This window comes from Pteropus vampyrus, unplaced genomic scaffold, assembly GCF_000151845.1.
Source record: "Pteropus vampyrus isolate Shadow unplaced genomic scaffold, Pvam_2.0 Scaffold268, whole genome shotgun sequence".
NCBI lineage: Eukaryota > Metazoa > Chordata > Mammalia > Chiroptera > Pteropodidae > Pteropus > Pteropus vampyrus.
Genome location: NW_011889049.1, coordinates 229,098 through 246,590, shown reverse-complemented (window position 1 = coordinate 246,590; position 17,493 = coordinate 229,098). Strand labels below are relative to the sequence as shown.

The following is a 17,493-nucleotide window of genomic DNA, read 5'->3' as shown; positions in this document are numbered from 1 at the left end:
CTTCAGATTCCACATATAAGCGAGATCACATGGTATTTGCCTTTCTCTGTCTGACTTATTTCACTTAGCCTAATACCTTGAGGCCCATCCGTGTTGTCACAAATGATAAGATTTTTCATGGCTGAGTAATACTCCGTCGTATACATGTACCACAGCTTCTTTATCCAGTAGTCTATCGATGGACACTTAGGTTGCTTCTGTATCTCGGCTGTTGTAAGTTGGGCTGCAGGGAACATAGGGGTGCAGATATATTTTCGAATTAGTGTTTTGGGTTTCTTCAGGTAAATACCCAGAATCGGAATTGCTGGGTCGTAAGGTCGATCTACGTTTAATTTTTCGAGGACCCTCCAGACTTTTCCATAGTGGCCGCACCTGTTTGCAGCCCACCGCCAGTGCACAGGCGTTCCCTTTCTCCACATCTTCGCCAGCACTTGCGGTTTGTTGACCTGGTGGCGTTCTTAGTATTTCTTTGAAACGTTTTCAGTCTTTGCTCTGCTTCATTAGTAATATAAGAACCACATGAAACAACTGAGTTGTGACAGAGACTATCTCTAAAACACACCTCACTAAAATCCATCAACTTCTCTCTTGTCTACGCTGCCACTTGAGTCCAGACCCCATCGTCCCTTACCTGGACTGTTGCAACAGCTTCTGACTGGTCTGCTCACTTCCGTTTTTCTTCTAAAAATGAAAATCAGGTCATGTTCCTGGCCACCTAAACTCTCCAGTGGCTTCCCTGGCTGAGGAAGCCCTGTGTTCACCCTTCCTTCTCTGTTCCGGCCACTCTGCATGAGGGGGCGAGTGCCAAGCTCGCCCCTCCCACCGTGGGCCTTTGTACCAGCTGTGTCCTCTGCCTCCAGTGATCTTTCCCAGATACTCGCATAACTGTCCCCTGCTTGTCATTCGCATCTCAGCTTAAATCTCACTACCTGAGGGGGGCCTTTCCTGTCACCTCTTAGGAGCCCCAGTCACCCTCTGGCACATGGCCTTGTGTTATAGTCTCTTCTGACCCATTCGGTGTCTGACTTCTGTCATTAGAACGTGAGCACGGTGACGCTGACGGCTGTAGCGTGTTCATGGCTCTCCACAGCACCTGGAATAGTATCTAGCACGTGGTAGCCCTTCGGGCATTTGCGGTGTGAATGCAAGGATAGTTTTCAATCACCTGGTGCAGATATTTAGAGAGTGCTTATTTGGGGAGAGAGATTGATGTAGACAGGAATGCAGAAATAATTACCAGGAAACCCCTACTTTGGGGTGGTGGGGGACTGAAAAATGTTACTGTGTTTGCCTTACACTAGGATGCTTGTTGAGGATAGTTTTTAGTTAATTGAGGTAAGAGATGGCTTGTTTAAAACTTCTATTTTAAAGTTAAATGTCTCTAGAAGTTGGGTTGAATTTTGTAATTCACGGGGAGGATTTAGAATAGAAGACTCACATTTCTTATCGATTCGAGAAATGTTTTGAATTTTGAGAAAGGTTGATTGAACTGGAATAAAAGTACAGTCACTGAATTCGAAAAGGTTTTGACTGAAGACCTACTGTGTGCCCGGGAAAGTGCGGTGCCTTAGGAAGGCTTAAAAAGGACTAAAAACAAAGGTCACTGCCAGCGGACTTTCCATAATTTCATAAGAGAAGAATTTGGGCATGGCGGCCCCACATCGTGATGGGGTTCTCTTGCAGCCGTATTTGCCTGGCCAGCATGCTGTTTCCACTTAGCTCGTGTGTACATTTCCGATGGAGGCTTGGAGGAGTGTAACCCCTCAGGTGTCCTGCCAGTCCATCAGTCCCTGCCCCTGTCCCCAGCAACTTCTAGCCGGTTAGAAGCCTAAGACACGTAATGGACAAAGGCCACTCTTCACCATAAGACCGTATCCGAGGTTAAATTAATACGTATTTACCGACTGTCGTGGGAATCCAGAGTTGCAGAGACCACCATAGGTAGATCCTGGTCAGGAGGGTGACGTGACAGGTTTTGAAGCACGTGCAATATTAGCTCCCATCATCAGTGGTGGTTAATGTGTGCTGGGGCGCGTGTCTGCCACATCCCCACAAATGTGCCGTCATCCTCATTTTAAGATTAGGACACCGAGGCTCAGACGGGTGGGAATTTGCCCGAGGCTTCTCAGGTGGACAGTGGAACTGGATTCCGAACCACGCTTTCCATAGCCACTTGTGGACAGAAGGGGAAGGCAGATAGCGCTGTGGACGGGGCAGGTGGCGTGAGTAGGCGTGCGGGGTCAGTGAGGAGGCCACCCCGGTCCGCTCGGCCAGTGTGGGAGGTGCGAGGAGGCACTGAATGCCGGCCAGGTGGCAGGGTGGCAGGGACGTCGTTCTGCAGACAGCGAGCAGGAATTGTGGGTTTTTAGCTGGGAGGCGCCAGCACCGGTGGCTGTGTGCAGGAAGGGAGGAAGGCGGCCCAGGAGACAGGCGGAGGTGAGCGCTAACCAGGGTGCTGGGCGACCCTCGGGGTGAGTAGGCCGGCGAGGACGCTGTCCAGTGCCTCTTGCTACCACTCAGCCGCCCGCTCTCTGGAAAGCTCCGTGGACGGGCCGTGAGAAAAGAACCATGTTTTCGGTTGTGACCGTGATCGATGCCCGTCGAGGCCTCCTCCTGTTCCGTGTGCGCGCAGCCGTGCGTGTGCCTGTCCCTGATGTGCGAAGAGCAGCCTGGTTTCCTCAACTGGAGCGTTAGACTCCGTCCGTGTGCTCAGTCTTTATTTTGCTGCACGTGCATTAGGGCTGTGTGCCTGTTCCTTAAACAAGTGGGAGAGGGGACACTGGCCGTGAGGCCTCAGACCCACGGGGCTTTAAACTGTCAGGTCGTCAGTCTCCAAAGGAACTGTGATGAGGATTCGGTACCAACAGATCAGTTCGCTTTCTTGGGGAATCGACCATCTCACGTGGAAAGACATGTTGCTCACTAAACTAAGGTACCTGTCAAGCAAAGGACACTCGTTTCCAAGTCCCTTCTCATTTAGCTGTCCTCAGGTGCCAGGGCACCTCACGCTCACAGCCCTGGCTTCATCCAGACCCCCCGTTTGTTTCTCCGGGATGCCTTGGGCAGCTTGATACTTTAAAAAAACAAAAGGCTAAAAAAGTAATGTCTGGCTGTTCCCTCAAGTGACAAAGGAAACACAAGTCCCAGACTAGGGACATGCTTTTCCTGAGCCTTGAGTCATTAGTAGATGACCTGGGGTGACTTTTTTTTTCAAAACTGTGTTGGTCACAGAAGTGCCATTCCGGGGAGGAGCGGAGCGGTCAGGAGTCACGGACCCTCACTCACGTCCGTGTTGGTGTTATCATCGTCGGTGGTCAGGCGCGAGTGCCTAGCCTTGGGAGCAGACTCCGCTCATAGTCTGGTCCCCGGGCCATGTCACTTCAGTCCCCCACCCCCCCGGGGCATCTGAGGCTCTCTCCAGCCCTGAGCGGGCTCTTGCCTGGTCGTGAAACCTGGGGATCAGAGAGGCCCAGCTGAATGAAAGAACCCAGAGGGTGACCGTGTCCCTGCCCGATCTCGGGCCACAGGCTGCCTGCCAGTCTGTTGGCTAAGTCCTCTCTGGATTAGCCCGAGGCAGTCGGGTTGTTGGTATTGAGACGCCAGGGGGGCACAGGGAGTAAAAACGATGGTGTGAAAACTGGGTCTAAGTCATTGCTCTGCCATTTAATGGCCGTTTGGCCTTGGATAGTTACTTAGCCCAGCAGTCCTCAGCCTTTTTGGCACCAGGGACCAGTGCTCCTATGAGAATCTGATGCCTGATGACCTGAGGTGGAGCTGGACGGTGAGGCTGGCGCTGGGCAGCGGCTGCAAATACAGATGAAGCTTCACTCGCTCTCGCTGCTCACCTGCTGCTGTGTGGCCCGGTTCCTAACAGGCCACTGACCGGTACTGGTCCACGGCCCGGGGCGTTGGGGACCCTTATCAGCCACTTTGGCCTCCGTTTTTTATTAGTAAATTGGGGGATCTCATAAAATCATGTCTGAAATACGCTTGGCACTGTTTTCACCATTTCTACGCGTTCTGCTCCACTGGGACCTTATGCGTTGTCCTGCAGGGTCACCAGCTCTCCAGGAGGAGAGTGGAGAGTCTTGAGCACTGGCGAGAAAGGCTTAAAGTTTAGAGGTTCTCCATGGGCCTGCCCGGTGGCCAAGGGGAAAGCACTCCCACTGTCCCGATGTCTAGGAGTTGTGACCCCTGCTGCTGCTCCCCAGGTCCTGTAAAGAGCACTCCGAATGTGGGTTTTGACCTTTTGACCAACCAGCAAACCCGTCAGGTAATTGTTGAGTGGCTCCTCTCCCGCAGGAAGCCTGCGTCTGGTTGATTACCAGCCGCCCCTAACCCCATCCATCTGAGACTGTAACCAGGTAGTTTAATAAATCAGAAGTGTGTAATTGTGTCTGGTGTGGGTGGATCGTCTTTCCTAAGACTTGGGTAATCTTCACTGCTTTATTTTTTAACTTAAGATTTAGGACAGTGATTTTATACGTGTATTCATACATATTGTATGTGTGTATACACACACACACACACACACACACACACATCCACTTTCCTTGTCCTGTGAATTGCGCGACAGAAGGCAAATACTTTGCACCTCATCCCCACCCTTCACCCCCCAAAAAAATTTTTAATGAGCCTCCAGTAAACAGACAGGACACTTCAGGGAGGAGGGTGGCGTCTCCAGAAACCAGAGCTGTCCAAGCGTTAGCACTGCCTGGAGAGACCGGCCCTCGAAGTCACAAAGCTGATGGAGAATGTTTCTGTAACACTTATGCACTTAATAAAGACCCTCACCGCCCACAGCCCTGCCTCGGTGGGTCCTTACAACCGTCCTGCGGGAGAGGCACTGGCAGGTCCACGTTAGTCTGTCGTGCACCTGGGGATCTCAGGCTCAGAGAGCTCAGGCGGCTGGCTGGGGGGCACAGAGGCAGAGCTGGGGCTTCGCTGGGCTGCTCGGTGACTGACTCCAGTGTTCTGTTGCACGTGGTTCTGCCAGCTAGGGGGTCTCGGGCAGGGGCTCGTCGGGAACATAGTGGAGGGCATTCTGGGTCGGCCTGGGCAACTGCCACGTGGTCGGAGGGGCCACATTTCTTCCTCACTAATCAGTCTGCCTCGATTGGCCGATATCATTTCATTTCTTTGAGGCGGGCTCTGGACTCGCGCTTCTCTTTCAGATAGAGGTAACAAGAAGAGGGGCGCAGTCACCCCAGAGCACCTCATACAGAAACTAGGTCGCCTTCTCCCTGATGGGGAGCTGGGGCAAAAGGAGCTTCACTCAGCAGACCTTCAGTCACTAAGTCCTCTTTCTCGGGCTCTGTACCAGGCCCTGGGAATATAGAAGTTAACCTCACACAGACCCTGCCCGCGAAGACCACAGAGATGCATGGGGCAGGCGGGGTGGTGTGACACGGTGCTGTTGGCAGCGGGAGAGCAGCTCACTGTCCTGGGGATAGTTCAGGCTCCTGGGGACGAGCAGCCGAGGGAACAGTGTGGGCCACATGGAAGGGTACAGGTCATGTGGGGAGCAAGGAATAAGCTGGGCCAGTTGGTCCACGGACCAAAGAAAGGAGGTCCCAGAGTATTTGGGGACTAGGGATGCCAGGTTGGATTTGGGGGGTTACGAAGAGTTTTAAATGAAGGAAGAGTTGGAGAAATAAGATTCGATATGCTGGGCTGAGGCGTTTGTCCTTAACCCTGTGGGCATTGAGGAACTCATGCAGGGTTCAGACAGGGTGCATGGAAATCAGGGTTAGAAAAATGAATTGCTCTGGCACATTTTGAGAGAAGGGACAGAATGGGGAAGACCAGTTACTAATGCAGCAGACCAGATGAGAAATGCTGAGGGCGGGGTGCCGAAGGCATGAGCTGCTGCTGGGAGTGGGGAAGGGTCAGATTTAAATTTCGAGGTGGAGTTAGTGACTGACTGTGTTTGTGGTGTGAAGGAGAGAAAAAAAGTCAAGAGTGACTCACAGGTTTTTATTTGAGATCCGTCTCCCTTGTTTTATGAAGCTTTGCAATCCAGATGCTAAAGATTTTTCCTTAATGGCAAGTTTCAGAGTACACCCTCAGCTCACTTGCCAAATCGTGCCAGCTTGGGCTTTACAAACTGGTAAACATTTCTCCTTTTTTTTGGCTGACATCTCATTTCCGTCTTTAAACTTCTGTTCTGAAATTATTATGGTAATGTTTGTACTTCAAGGAATTGATAAGAGCCTGGTACGTTTTAGACACTCAGTAAATGAACAGTCAAATAAACGAGATCGCCCGTCACTGTCGACCTGCAAGGTCACGATGTTCATGGTGGAGTGGTGGGGTGGGCATGAAAAGGTGGCTTTTGTGATTCTAGAGCACTTTATGCATTTGTGAAGCAATGTTTGGTATTAGACGGGTAAAATACAGAATTCAGCAGAATTTTCAGTGAAATATAGCCAGGTATCACTCTACACTACGTGCACTGACCACATTGGTCATACCTGGTTATTACAGCAGCCACGGGCCGATGAGGTAATCAGGCAGATCGCAGTGGAACAGGTCGCATTCTCTTCCCTTTAAGCTTTTGCCCCCCGAAATATTCTGGTCTGGACGTGGACTGTATTACGTGACTTGCCCAGGATCCCAGGCGTGCCTGGGGTTCCACTTCTTTCTCTGGACTAATCCAGCTCCCAGCCTGGAGCCTAAGCACACACTGCATTAATCAGACTTGCTGGAATGATCACATGGTTTTCTAGCTGCCTCCCCTGTTAGCTGCCGCTTGTCAGCAGCTGGCGGAGCTGGAGGCTGCAGGCCCCTGTCTGCAGAAAGCCTTTTACTTCAGAATATTGGGGGGGTGTGGAAACCCCGCCTCTTTTTTTCTGCACTTTGGACCATCTGACTGACTAAATGGTTGTCCCCCAAACCAGAAAGGCTACCAGACAATCTAAGGAAATTGTCTCTGACTAGGTCATGTTCGCATTTGAAGAATTCAGGTATGTTCTGGGTTTTCTACATCAGTCCGCTGCTGGGTTTTTGTTCTCCTAGGTTTTTGCTGTGTAATGACAGCTTAGGTTCTGGCTGGTTCTCACACGAAAAGAGGAATCTTTTCTGCATTTGGTGGGGTTTATCCCGGTCATGGGGGTGGGAGGTGCAGAGATGGTGCAGGTCTGGGATGTTTACTGCATGCACAAATGCAGCATGGATAATTGGTTCGGTGGTGTGTAAATTCGCCGAGGGACCCCACCTTGTGCCTCCTTCGAGCTGCCGTTGCCGGCTTAGAGTTATGAATACAGAACAGCAACTGTTTGTCCAGAATGAGTCTCTTGCTGTCTTTTGTTTTTCTTCCTTTGTCAAACTCATGGAGTCTACTGCTCTCTTAAAAATGCTCATCGTAGTGGCCAAGGTGAAAAATTCTGCAAGTCTGTCTGCTCGGCCGAGATTTGTTTTTGGCTCTGATGTTCCTCATTGTCAATAGCGATCTCATGGCTGGGCAGTCTTCTGGGAAGTGCCCCGATGATGTTTTGTTAACAGGGTCCTTCTTTGCTTTTGTAAGCCTTTCAGCTGCTGTAATTATTAATGCTCCAAATTAGTCTTTTGTGAATCCTACTCCTTCTCTTTCCTCCATCTCTTCTCTGGGAATCTGTCTTTGGGCGTGAATGTGGGAAGGATGATCCAGCAGAGACAGTTTCTAAGAAATGAAAATAAAGGTGGTGGAATGAGGGGGTCATCCGATCATTCTTGTGTCTGTTTCCACGTCTTTGGAATATACGGAAGAGAGTACGTGTGTGTGTGTCTGTTTCCCACTCGGACAGCTTCTCATTTCTCAGATGAAATTTCTGTATTTTAGAACTGAGCATAAATACCACATTGATGGGCAAAGAAGTGATTGGGTGGGGGCCTCACTTCTACCTCTACAGGCCCTGTTTGTTCCCTCCAAATGTGGCTCCTAGACATTAAAATGATGATAGAATAAGCACTTGTCATTATTTGTAAGAGGAAACTAGAGACATTTTCATCAAAACCAAGGGAGCGGATGAGAAGATCATTAGCTTCCCATGAAGAGCAGGGCCACGAAGGGTGTCCCCTGCCTCTTCTGTAAACTTGGGGCTTTTTTTTAACCAGGAAGTTATCTTTTGTTTGAGAGTATTTCCCTGCGTTATTTCTAATGAACTGGGCTTATGAAAAGGACATTTTTTGCATATGGTAATATGCTCTGGTGACATGGGGCCTATGCTGTTAGACAGTGACCAGGACTTATTGTTTCTTAACAGCTCCGTTAATAACTAACAGGAACTTATTTAATACTTGGCGTGCTACAGTAGATTGGTTCTTAGGGAATGAAACAAGGGTCCTGGGTTCGAATCCCAGTTTCAAAATTAACTTTTCTGATCCTTGTGAGAGTTCCAGAAGAATTTTGTAAATTATAGGAAGTAGTGTGATTGTGAAGTTCAGATGTTATTGTCAGTGTTTATTCTAGGTGGAATAAGCTTTAGCCACTGCCTCGAACAGAGCTTGGAGCCTTTTGCTGCATTTCATAGTAATGGAAGAGGGACCTGTATCAACAAAGCCCTCCCCGCTGTGGTGGGCTCTTAGCCCACGAGCCAGGAGCTGCGTCCGATGAGGTGGGAAGGGGCCAAGTTACAGACCACTCACTGCTGACTGAGGAAGTGGTGCCTTCTAGAAGGCAGGCCAGAAAGGAAGTCTCTTGCCCCTGCTTCAGGCTTCTGCCTGAGCTGGCCCTGAGGAACTCTGTGGGTATGGCTGTATTTTGTGACTGCTACACAGTGCCAGACATCTGCTTTCTTCTTTGGTCACAGGGTTTGTATGTGTGGGGGCCAGATGAGCACGGTGGGGCAACCCAGGCACCACCAAAGCACCACAGAGCTTTTAGCTTAGGTCAAGGTGGTTCTCAAGCTGTAGAGCAGCAGAATCACCTGGAGGGCTCGTGGAAACGCTGACTGCGGGCACCCCGCCCCTGCCCCAGATGTTCCGATCCCACAGGTCTGGGACCCAGACTTTGAGTACCCTTGGCTTGGGGAAAACAGATAGGTTATCACTGAGATGGGAGGTCGGAGGCAAAGGCAGAGGGAAGTAAGGCGGGAAAGAAATCGGGAGCCAGAGCAGCAGTTCACGCACAGGAAGGCGGGTGGGCCAGGGCCATGTTCATGGCGGGGTGAACCTGGGCCACGTCCTGGGAGGCCTCAGAGCAGGAGAGGGAAATACTGGGGTGAGAATCAGGGAGCCGAGCTTATGATCCTGGTTCTGCCACGTCCTGCCTTTGTGAACTGGGCAAGTCTCTTGATCTTTTCTTAGGCTCCATTTTCTCTGCTGAAAAATGGGGATAGCAACTTTTGTCAAGAAAATCTATAACGCTGTCAGAACGAAGTGGGAACGTAAACTTCATCAGGTGCGACATGCTTAATATGTGAACGTAGAGGGAGGGCAGGGAGCTGGGGTGACTCCATCCGCTGAGCCGCACGTCTTGGGCCTCCCCGCACACACCCCGGCCCTGCGAGCATAGGGCCTCCCCACACACCCCGGCCCTGCGAGCATAGGGCCTCCCCACACACCTCGGCCCTGTGAGCATTTTAAAAAGGAAGTCTGATTTTGACAGACACGTGTGTATACTGTTATTCCCTATTGGATTATGAGTTCTTGAGTACTTCTGTGAATCCTGTGTTTTTAACTTTGTTTCCTTCGCGCCAAAAAGGGCCTGACACACAGTAAGGCCTTGATAAGCGGTTGACACAATTTATTTTCACGAGGATTTAACAGAAAAGGAAATGCAAGCAAGCTATCCGACTAGCTTAGTGCAGGCCCGATTTTGGTGCCGCGGTGCCCGCTGAGTGCGCTAGTTCGGGAGGGCAAGTCCAAAAGCTGACAGCCGACCTCCTGAGACAAACGCGAAGTCCTCAGCACACCCCAGATGCTGGAGTGCCAGAGAACCCCACCGCAGTTCACAAGGAGTCCCTGCAGATGCGCTCACGCTAGAGCATGCCGCTGGCTGTGAGGGTTTGGGGTCCCGGCCCGAGAGCGTGAGAGGTCGGCCAGCGTTTGCCAGCCGTTAAGGGACTTCTGCCTGCCATTGACCACAAGTCTGTGTTGTTCTAACAGCGGGCGAGCTGTCGGAGCAGACTTTGTGGCAGACACACCTCACCTGTGTTTTTGCCTTTTTTAAAAAAGCAAACCAACCGCTTAGATGAGAAGAATACCGAGATAATAGTTTAAGTGAACACTTAGCCGCTACTCTGCGCGCAGGATTGCCATCTGGGCACCCCAGAGCAGCTTCGTGGGACGCTAGCTTTCCTCCTAACTCCAGACCCCAGCTGGTGACCACATTCCCTTACGGTCCCCAGAATGAAGAGTTTTAGATTTTTGGCTCCATAAGCCCTTGAGTGAGAATGGAACCTAAATCAGAAACCACTGTTTCTCAGAAGTCGTGATACTTCGCCCGGCTCATTTCCAGAAGGGAGGTGGTTGACCAGCTCCACGACGGAAAAACGCACAGTTGGGACGCACCCGGCACCTGAGCGTGGGAAGATACTACTTTGAGTCTGTTTTGTTATTCGATTTTTAAATGTTGTAGAAGGGTTGAGGTTCAGACTCCAACTAGCTCTATCTTTATTAATTCGAGTTTATGTCTAGTCCTGGGGAGTGTTATACCTTTTCTCACCCTATCACTGGAGCATTGAAATGGGAAGACCTCAAGTTCACAAGGCAGGAGTGCCCACCCGGCGTCCAGCGCCAGCTTGGTCCCTCTTGTTCCCCAGGGTCCTGGGACACCTCGAAGAAACAGATATCGGGTACAATGACCTTCCCACCGTGGTGTGGAAAATACGCCTCAGATCAACAGGAGGTGGAAACCGGGCTGGGCAGGAAGGGAAGGTATAGAACTTAATCGTTGCATACCTACTGTGTGCCAGATTCTGCCTGTTAGTTGCTTTGCCCATGGTAACTTCAACCCACGAAACATCAATGAAAACAGGCTCAGGGACACAGACAGCTCCAAAATGTTGCCCTCTACAGACCCGTCCCCAGGAGCACCTGGTCGGAGGAAGTGGGCAGAGGGTGGAGAGTTGAAGGAGATTAAAATAGAGCAGCAAGGGGGAAGGACAGACAAATGTCATTGACTTGACAGTTCCGCCTCGGTTTGTCTGACAAGCCACAAGCAAAATGTTATTTTGGGAAACAAATAATTTAGCTGTTAGGCTGGCAAAGCAGTTATAATTAAAAATATCAATCTATCCTCCATTATTAAATGTGTTACGATTATTGAGTTTTACTCAGGCAGTGTGTGGATCGGAGTCCAAAGATTTGGCTCCAGTCGCACAATGTAAACTTAATAGCTGTGACTTTGGTAAGTTGCTTTATTCCTCTGGGCCTTAGTTTCTTCGCTTATAGGAAAAGGGCTGCTTCGAGGTTAATATGTAAGAAAGAAGTGTATAAATTATAAAATCTTGTTGGACTGTATTTTATATTTTGGAATCGGTTTACTATTTAACCAGTTCTGGTGCTCCTTTCCAGAACGGCCCTTAGCCCCTTCCCCACCCCTTTGCGTAGCATAGGAGGTGTCTCTTATGTTAAAAACAACAAATCAAAAGAAAACCGAGAAGAAAGACTTTAACTGGATTCAGTGAGAGGCGTGAACCCCAGAAGGGGACACCATCCTGGATCTATGTGACACTTGCTAGCTATTTAGGATGGTTGCAAAGGTATCTCCAGCGGGAGCTGAGCGGGGCCTTTTGTCAATTGCAAACCATTCATCCAAAAACACTTCCTGAACACCTAGTAGATGTAAACCACAGTACGGAGCGGTGGGCTGGGAAGAGGACTCGGTTCGCTGTTCTGGGAGGGAAGGGGGACTTTCAGGAGGAGGCGTCCCTTGGTGAGAGTCTTGGAGAAGCCTATGATCTGAGTGAATGAAAATAAAAGGAAGGGCCCTTGGGAGGCAAGCGGGAGCTGAGGCGTGGGGGCGGGGCTGGTAGAACCTGGGGAGGAGAGAGTTCTCTATTCTTCTCGGGGTGACCTGCATCTGTTTTGTCTTTTCCTCTGATGGGTGACTTCTCTCTGCCCTGACGTTCACTGCGTTGCAGAGGTAAACACTTTTCACCTTGAGGGAATATGTAGGATTCATGGAAAACTCTGCTGGGTGCTTTGCAGGGCCCGCTGCGCCTTCGATTCTCCACCAGTCTCGTTACCTCGAGCAAGTTCATTAAGTCTCTGTGCTAGAGTGCACCTCTCTGTAGAACGGGGGTATTACCCACCTCCCAGCGTAACTGTGTTGGTTGACGGAGATGACTTACATGAAGCATCTAACAAGGTGCCTGGCACTTAGTAGATACTCAGTAAATTCATTCCTTTAATTTCCCTCAAGGAGCAAAGCATTTAATTAGACTATTTAAATCCTGCACTAATCCAATCTTGGATTAGAAATTGCAAAGAAGCCAAGAAAGAGGCCTGACACACTCAGGATGGAGCACCTCTGAACTTCCCTCTCTCCCTGAGTGTTTATACTGAGGGTGCCAGAAATCAGCCCTTGGAAGATAATCCTGTTTGTTGAAATTTTTACTATACAGCAGACCAACCATAGTGTGACTGGTCAGCTCATATCTTGGATCTTGGCTTGGTCGACACGCAGATTCACCAGTCTGAGCTTAATTAAGTCCCTTGCAGTTGACAAACTGAGACTCTTGTGTTTCCTGTCTAGTTATAATAACAGCCAGAGCCCACTACCAGGTGTAGGCATTTTCCCCAGGGCCTACGTACCTGGTCCACAGCCCGTACCCATGGTTCTGCATTTCTCGGAGATCTGTCTGTTTATTTCCAGAGCCTGGCGTGAGAAATGAATGTCTGCTGAACTGCCGTGCACCTCACTGACAGGGACGATGCATGAGCAAGTCGTGGGCGGCAAAGTGAACCCCATGCGAGGACTCTGGTCAGCGCCCTCGCAACAGGAAGGCGCTGGTGTGGATGAGACAGGATGCGTTCTGGGGCGTTTCGTCACGTCAGGGGAAGCCACTGAGGAGCTTCAAGTTTGGGGTCCTCGTGATGGTTCTCTGCCGGGAGGGCCCGCCAAAATCCAAACACAGGCACGCGGCTGCTCCTCAGACCTGCCGAGTCCAGGTACTCAGAAGCGGAACCAGTCCAGGCTTGTGCATTTTCAGGGCTCCACTGGTGATTCTGATGCACACTCCCAGCTAGAGTTTGTGGGACGAACCTGAGTTTGGGAGCCTGGACACCCTAGGTTCTAACGGTACTAACTGCGCTACTTTAGATAAGTCACTTAACTGCACTAGGACTTAGCTTGTCCCCCTGGGAAATAGAAATAATAATCTTATTTACAGAGATGTGGTTCAGAGAGAATAAGATAATGGCCCTGTGGGAGCTTTGGAAAGTTGGGAGCCCAGGATGGTGAAAGGGGCTGTCGCGCGTGCCTGTGAGTTCAGCGGCGCCTCCTAAGGCAGCGTGAGTCCAGGTGCGTCCCGTGCGTGTGCCTGGGCGGACGGCAGCATTCGGTCTACAGACTGGTGCCGGTTTGTGGTCCCCCTTGGGTTGAGTAACGGCACGCTGGTCCTCTGGCCGTCAGGCGTTCATGTGATATTTGTCTACAGCGCAAGGAATTGTTTTCGCCCCAGTCACCGGTTCAGAACCTGCGAGGTGCCAGGGCTGATGTCCCTGCGTCCTCGAGACTCCCCGCCCTCCACCCGCTGAGCGCAGGGCGGAAGCGGGAAAGAAAGCACAAGCCGCCCTCACTGCGCGGGCCCTGGGGACCCCAGCCCTGTCTCGGGTGTGCACCAGGGTCGCCAGGGGAGAGAGGCGGGGCAGGAGAGGTGTCCCTTCCCGGGCCCCCTCCTGGGCGCTCAGACACTGCTCCGCTCTTCCTTTCCCACCATACGCGCTAGATCGGAAGCTGCGTACGAAGTCAAGCTAGAGCCTTCTTGGGGGAGGCGGGGAGATGGGGAGAACGGGGTGGCAGGATGTACTTTTACCGACCAGACTTCAGCCGGACTCTGATTGAAAGCAGTGTCTGGCTCAGCGATGAGGTTCCCGCCACAGTTGACTGGGCACTTCCAGAGCCACAGGGCAGACACTGTGCCTCGGCCATCCTCCGACTCGTCACACAGTGCGCGGAGGGAGACACGGTTGCTACAGTTGATAAGACTGTCCTGGTCTTGGGACAGTCGTGACAATCAGAGCCCTGGGACGAATGCAGCTCTGAGTAGAAACTTGAGTCCAGCTTGCCTCGAAGAAGGCTGGGGCACGCGAGGACCGTCTCCGAGTCCCGTGGGGACGGCCGTTGACCACGTCGTCGTATAAAGCTGTGTCCCCTGCCGGCCCAGCTCCTCGCCGCCTCTCACCGTGAAGCCCTCCCTGGCCGGACCACGCGTGCTCGGAGCTCAGCGCCCAGGAGTGTTCCCTCCGCCGCAGACGTGGGTTCAGCCCCCGAGCCGCGCCTGCCACGTGGCTCCCCCGTCTCCGACGTTTTGTTTCCTCCCCAGGAAACGCTTCTCCCCCAGCACCGGGCACACTGCCTCCAGGAAAACTTTTCTGACCTCTCTAGCCCACGTGACTTTGTTTTTCCTGAACTTTCATATAACTCTTGAGATAATTAACACATAATCTAATAATTTTCTTCCATCTTAATTTTTTGGCTAGATCGAGGGTTACTTAAAGCTAGGAAGGATATTTGCTACATCTTTCTTCCATCTGTCACACTTTGACAGAGCTAGATCAGATCCATCATGGCTTCTCAGCACCTTTTATATATTAACTTCTTTTACCATTTTTTTATAATTCCTGCCATATGCCAGTCATTGCTGTAGGCCCTAGAAGGGGAAATGGCAGGAAAAAGGACAGTTGCTGCCTCTTCGATATCTGTTTATTTCTGAGCATGAGGCATAATTGAGATTTTGAGAGAGATACCGAGTCCAGTGAGCAGCAGGGTCCACGAGGGCCAGACGGTAGGTGTTCAAAGCTGTAGGAATTCACAAAAGGGTTTGAACTAGCAAAAATGTGTGCAAAGTTTTAAAAGTCCTTACGTGTCTCAGTGAAAGCTTTCTGATTCTTCTAGATTCAAATACAAACAAGAGAAGCCGTGGGCCAGTGTACGCACATACTCCAGGCACCGTTGTTATCATTCTGATTTTCAGAGCAGTCTGTGGGCGAGGCGTTTCGTTACCATTTTACGTGAGAGGCACGTGCCCTAGGAGGATGCAGAGGGGTTAGATCATTTTCTCAAAGTCACACATCTGCTTAATTGGGAAAGCTGGAAGTTGGATCCGAGTCTTCTAACTGAAGAGTCGGTGCTGGTTTTTGCCATTCCGTAGCTGCCTCTGCCCCTAATTTTGTGAAATAGCAAAACCTGTTGGGTGTTCTAACAAGGTCTGTTTTATATAACGTTTCGTCGAGTAAGTGAATATCATTGAGCCTTGACTATAAACGCTGAAACCTGCTAAACACTTCGTGTGCATAAAAGCTGTCCTCATAAGAATCCTACGAGGCAGCTGTTAATATCATCTCTCTCTCACAGATTAAAAAAAAAAGGCAAGGCATCTACACTGGCTGAATAACTGATCCCGCATCACACAGAGCTGGACCCAGTGTGTGATGAACCCAGTGCCATCTGACTCTGGGATCTTTGCTTTGGGCTGCCGTCTTAGTCATACCGGAGGCTTCATGGTCAGTGGTCAGTTGTTTGAGAAAGATCGTGTGCTCCCTGTAGCATGAGGGCTCCGAGATGTCTTGCGGAGGTAGAAATCTTGCTCCTGAGTTTCCCCACATGTTGATAGAGGAGCTTTTGTTGACTAACACTTAATTTTCAGTTTTCTGCTACAGTGGAAAGGTAATCTGAACCTGGGAATTAGAAATGGGGGAAGAAGAGACTCTTCAGGGCGAAATACACCATGGAAGAGGGTAAAAGAGTATCAGATCCGAATGAAGTCTCATTTGAGTTCAGGCTGTTGCTCTTATTAGCCGTGGAATTGGGGGGCAAATCATTTGGGGTCTCACTTGCCTTGTCTGTAAAATGGGGTCATTGCGAGGAATAGTGTGATTATATACGCAAAGCTGTTTTGAAACAGTAAAACTCAAAGTCGTTTTTGTTATTTACCAAGCTCATTTCTATCTCAGTCTTAGCACGGCCCCCACCAGCTGTTTGAAGGACAATTAACAGCCGCTAGATGAATGAACGAATTTTGTCTTCTGTGTCTCTGGGTTCTATCTATAACTGGTATGTTACAACTGAATTTTTTTTCTTTCAGTTTTATTGAGATATATGATTGACATCCAGTGAAATCGTTTTGAAATGACACTGTTTTCCTTGAATTTTCCTTCTAAACTGTGCTTTTGCTGGGTGTTATGTTTTTGGAGTTTAATAAAGTCTCTCAGTTAGAAGATCAGGAACCGCATTTCTCTCATTTGCCTTGTGTGTACCCCAGTTTGGACTGCTGAAGCATTTTATGTGTCTGTTTCTGACATGTCCCTGGCAGTGAGAAATTTTTGGACAGTTCCAAAATGGTGAATCTCATTCAATAGCGTGCATGTTGCTTTGTTTTGTTTTTTTACACTGTTCATTCCCTCGGACGTGTCCATCTGTGTGTGTGTGTGTTTAAAGGAATTTCTGACTTATCGCCCTCTTGGTGTTGTAATTGGTCTCCATGTTCTGTGGCGAAGTCCAGCTCTTTGTCAGGACTGTCGGGAGAAACGTGTGCGGTTTGGCGTGTGCGTGCGGTTCTTACGGAGTGTGTTGAGATGCGTGAGGGTGTTCTTCGCCGCTTCAAACGTCATTTGTTTTAGCAGCTGGGCAAAGACGCGGATATGAGTTTGAGAGCATTCCAATAGGTAAGATGTTGCACAATGATCAAGAAATATTTCAAAAGAGAGACAATTAAGTAATTTTTTAGCATACCTATTTGTCTGCTGGAATAGCATCATTATTCCTAGAAAGATACTGTTCGCCCAGCAGCCAGTTTGGAGAGGGGGGTTAGGAAGGGGACCTGGAGGCCACTGCATAGTAATCGACCTGGTCAGGTGGGTCGTGTAGACCTGACTCCTCACCTTCGCTTTGGGCCGACACACGACACAGGCCTGGCCTGGACAAGACTCCATCCCCTGGCTGTGGTGATGGGTTTATGGCTAGGTCTGCCATCCAGGAGTCCTCCATGGGCCTCGGGTGAGAGCTCTCAGGAAAGATGCTGTTTTTTTCTGGGATCCAGAGCTGTCAGGATCATGAAGGCCTTGTCATTGGTAGCTTCCTTCCACCACGTGGGGAAGGATTGTCTGAAAGTGAAGGCAACAGAGAGGGGGGTGGAATTCAGTGACGGCCAAAGAATCCGGATTCGCATGGCATCACTGAGCCTGTGCTGCCGACGTCCAGCCCGGCTTACGTTAGGCTGATCCACGAGGTTGGGTTTTGTCACACTGTGCGAAATAATAAATTCTATTTTTTTTCCTCTTAGTATCTGTCACTTACAATCTAAAGAATCCCAAATAATACAAAACTGTGCAAGATAAATAAAAAGC

At 50.1% G+C, this 17,493-nt stretch overlaps 1 protein-coding gene across 2 annotated transcripts in view; it reads left to right on the top strand.

Annotated features, from left to right (window-relative positions):
• Nucleotides 1-17,493, top strand: part of EVL (Enah/Vasp-like) — a 133,853-nt gene that overhangs the window by 23,828 nt on the left and 92,532 nt on the right. Inside the window, exon 1 of one of the 2 annotated variants that reach the window (XM_023520483.1) lies at nucleotides 6,814-6,965. The exons of the other annotated variant lie outside the window; for it this stretch is intronic. Within the exon in view, the coding sequence (XP_023376251.1) occupies nucleotides 6,943-6,965 (23 nt within the window). The 5' untranslated portion in view covers nucleotides 6,814-6,942. Of the gene's footprint in view, nucleotides 1-6,813; nucleotides 6,966-17,493 lie in introns of those variants that run through there. 2 annotated transcript variants of the gene reach the window in all.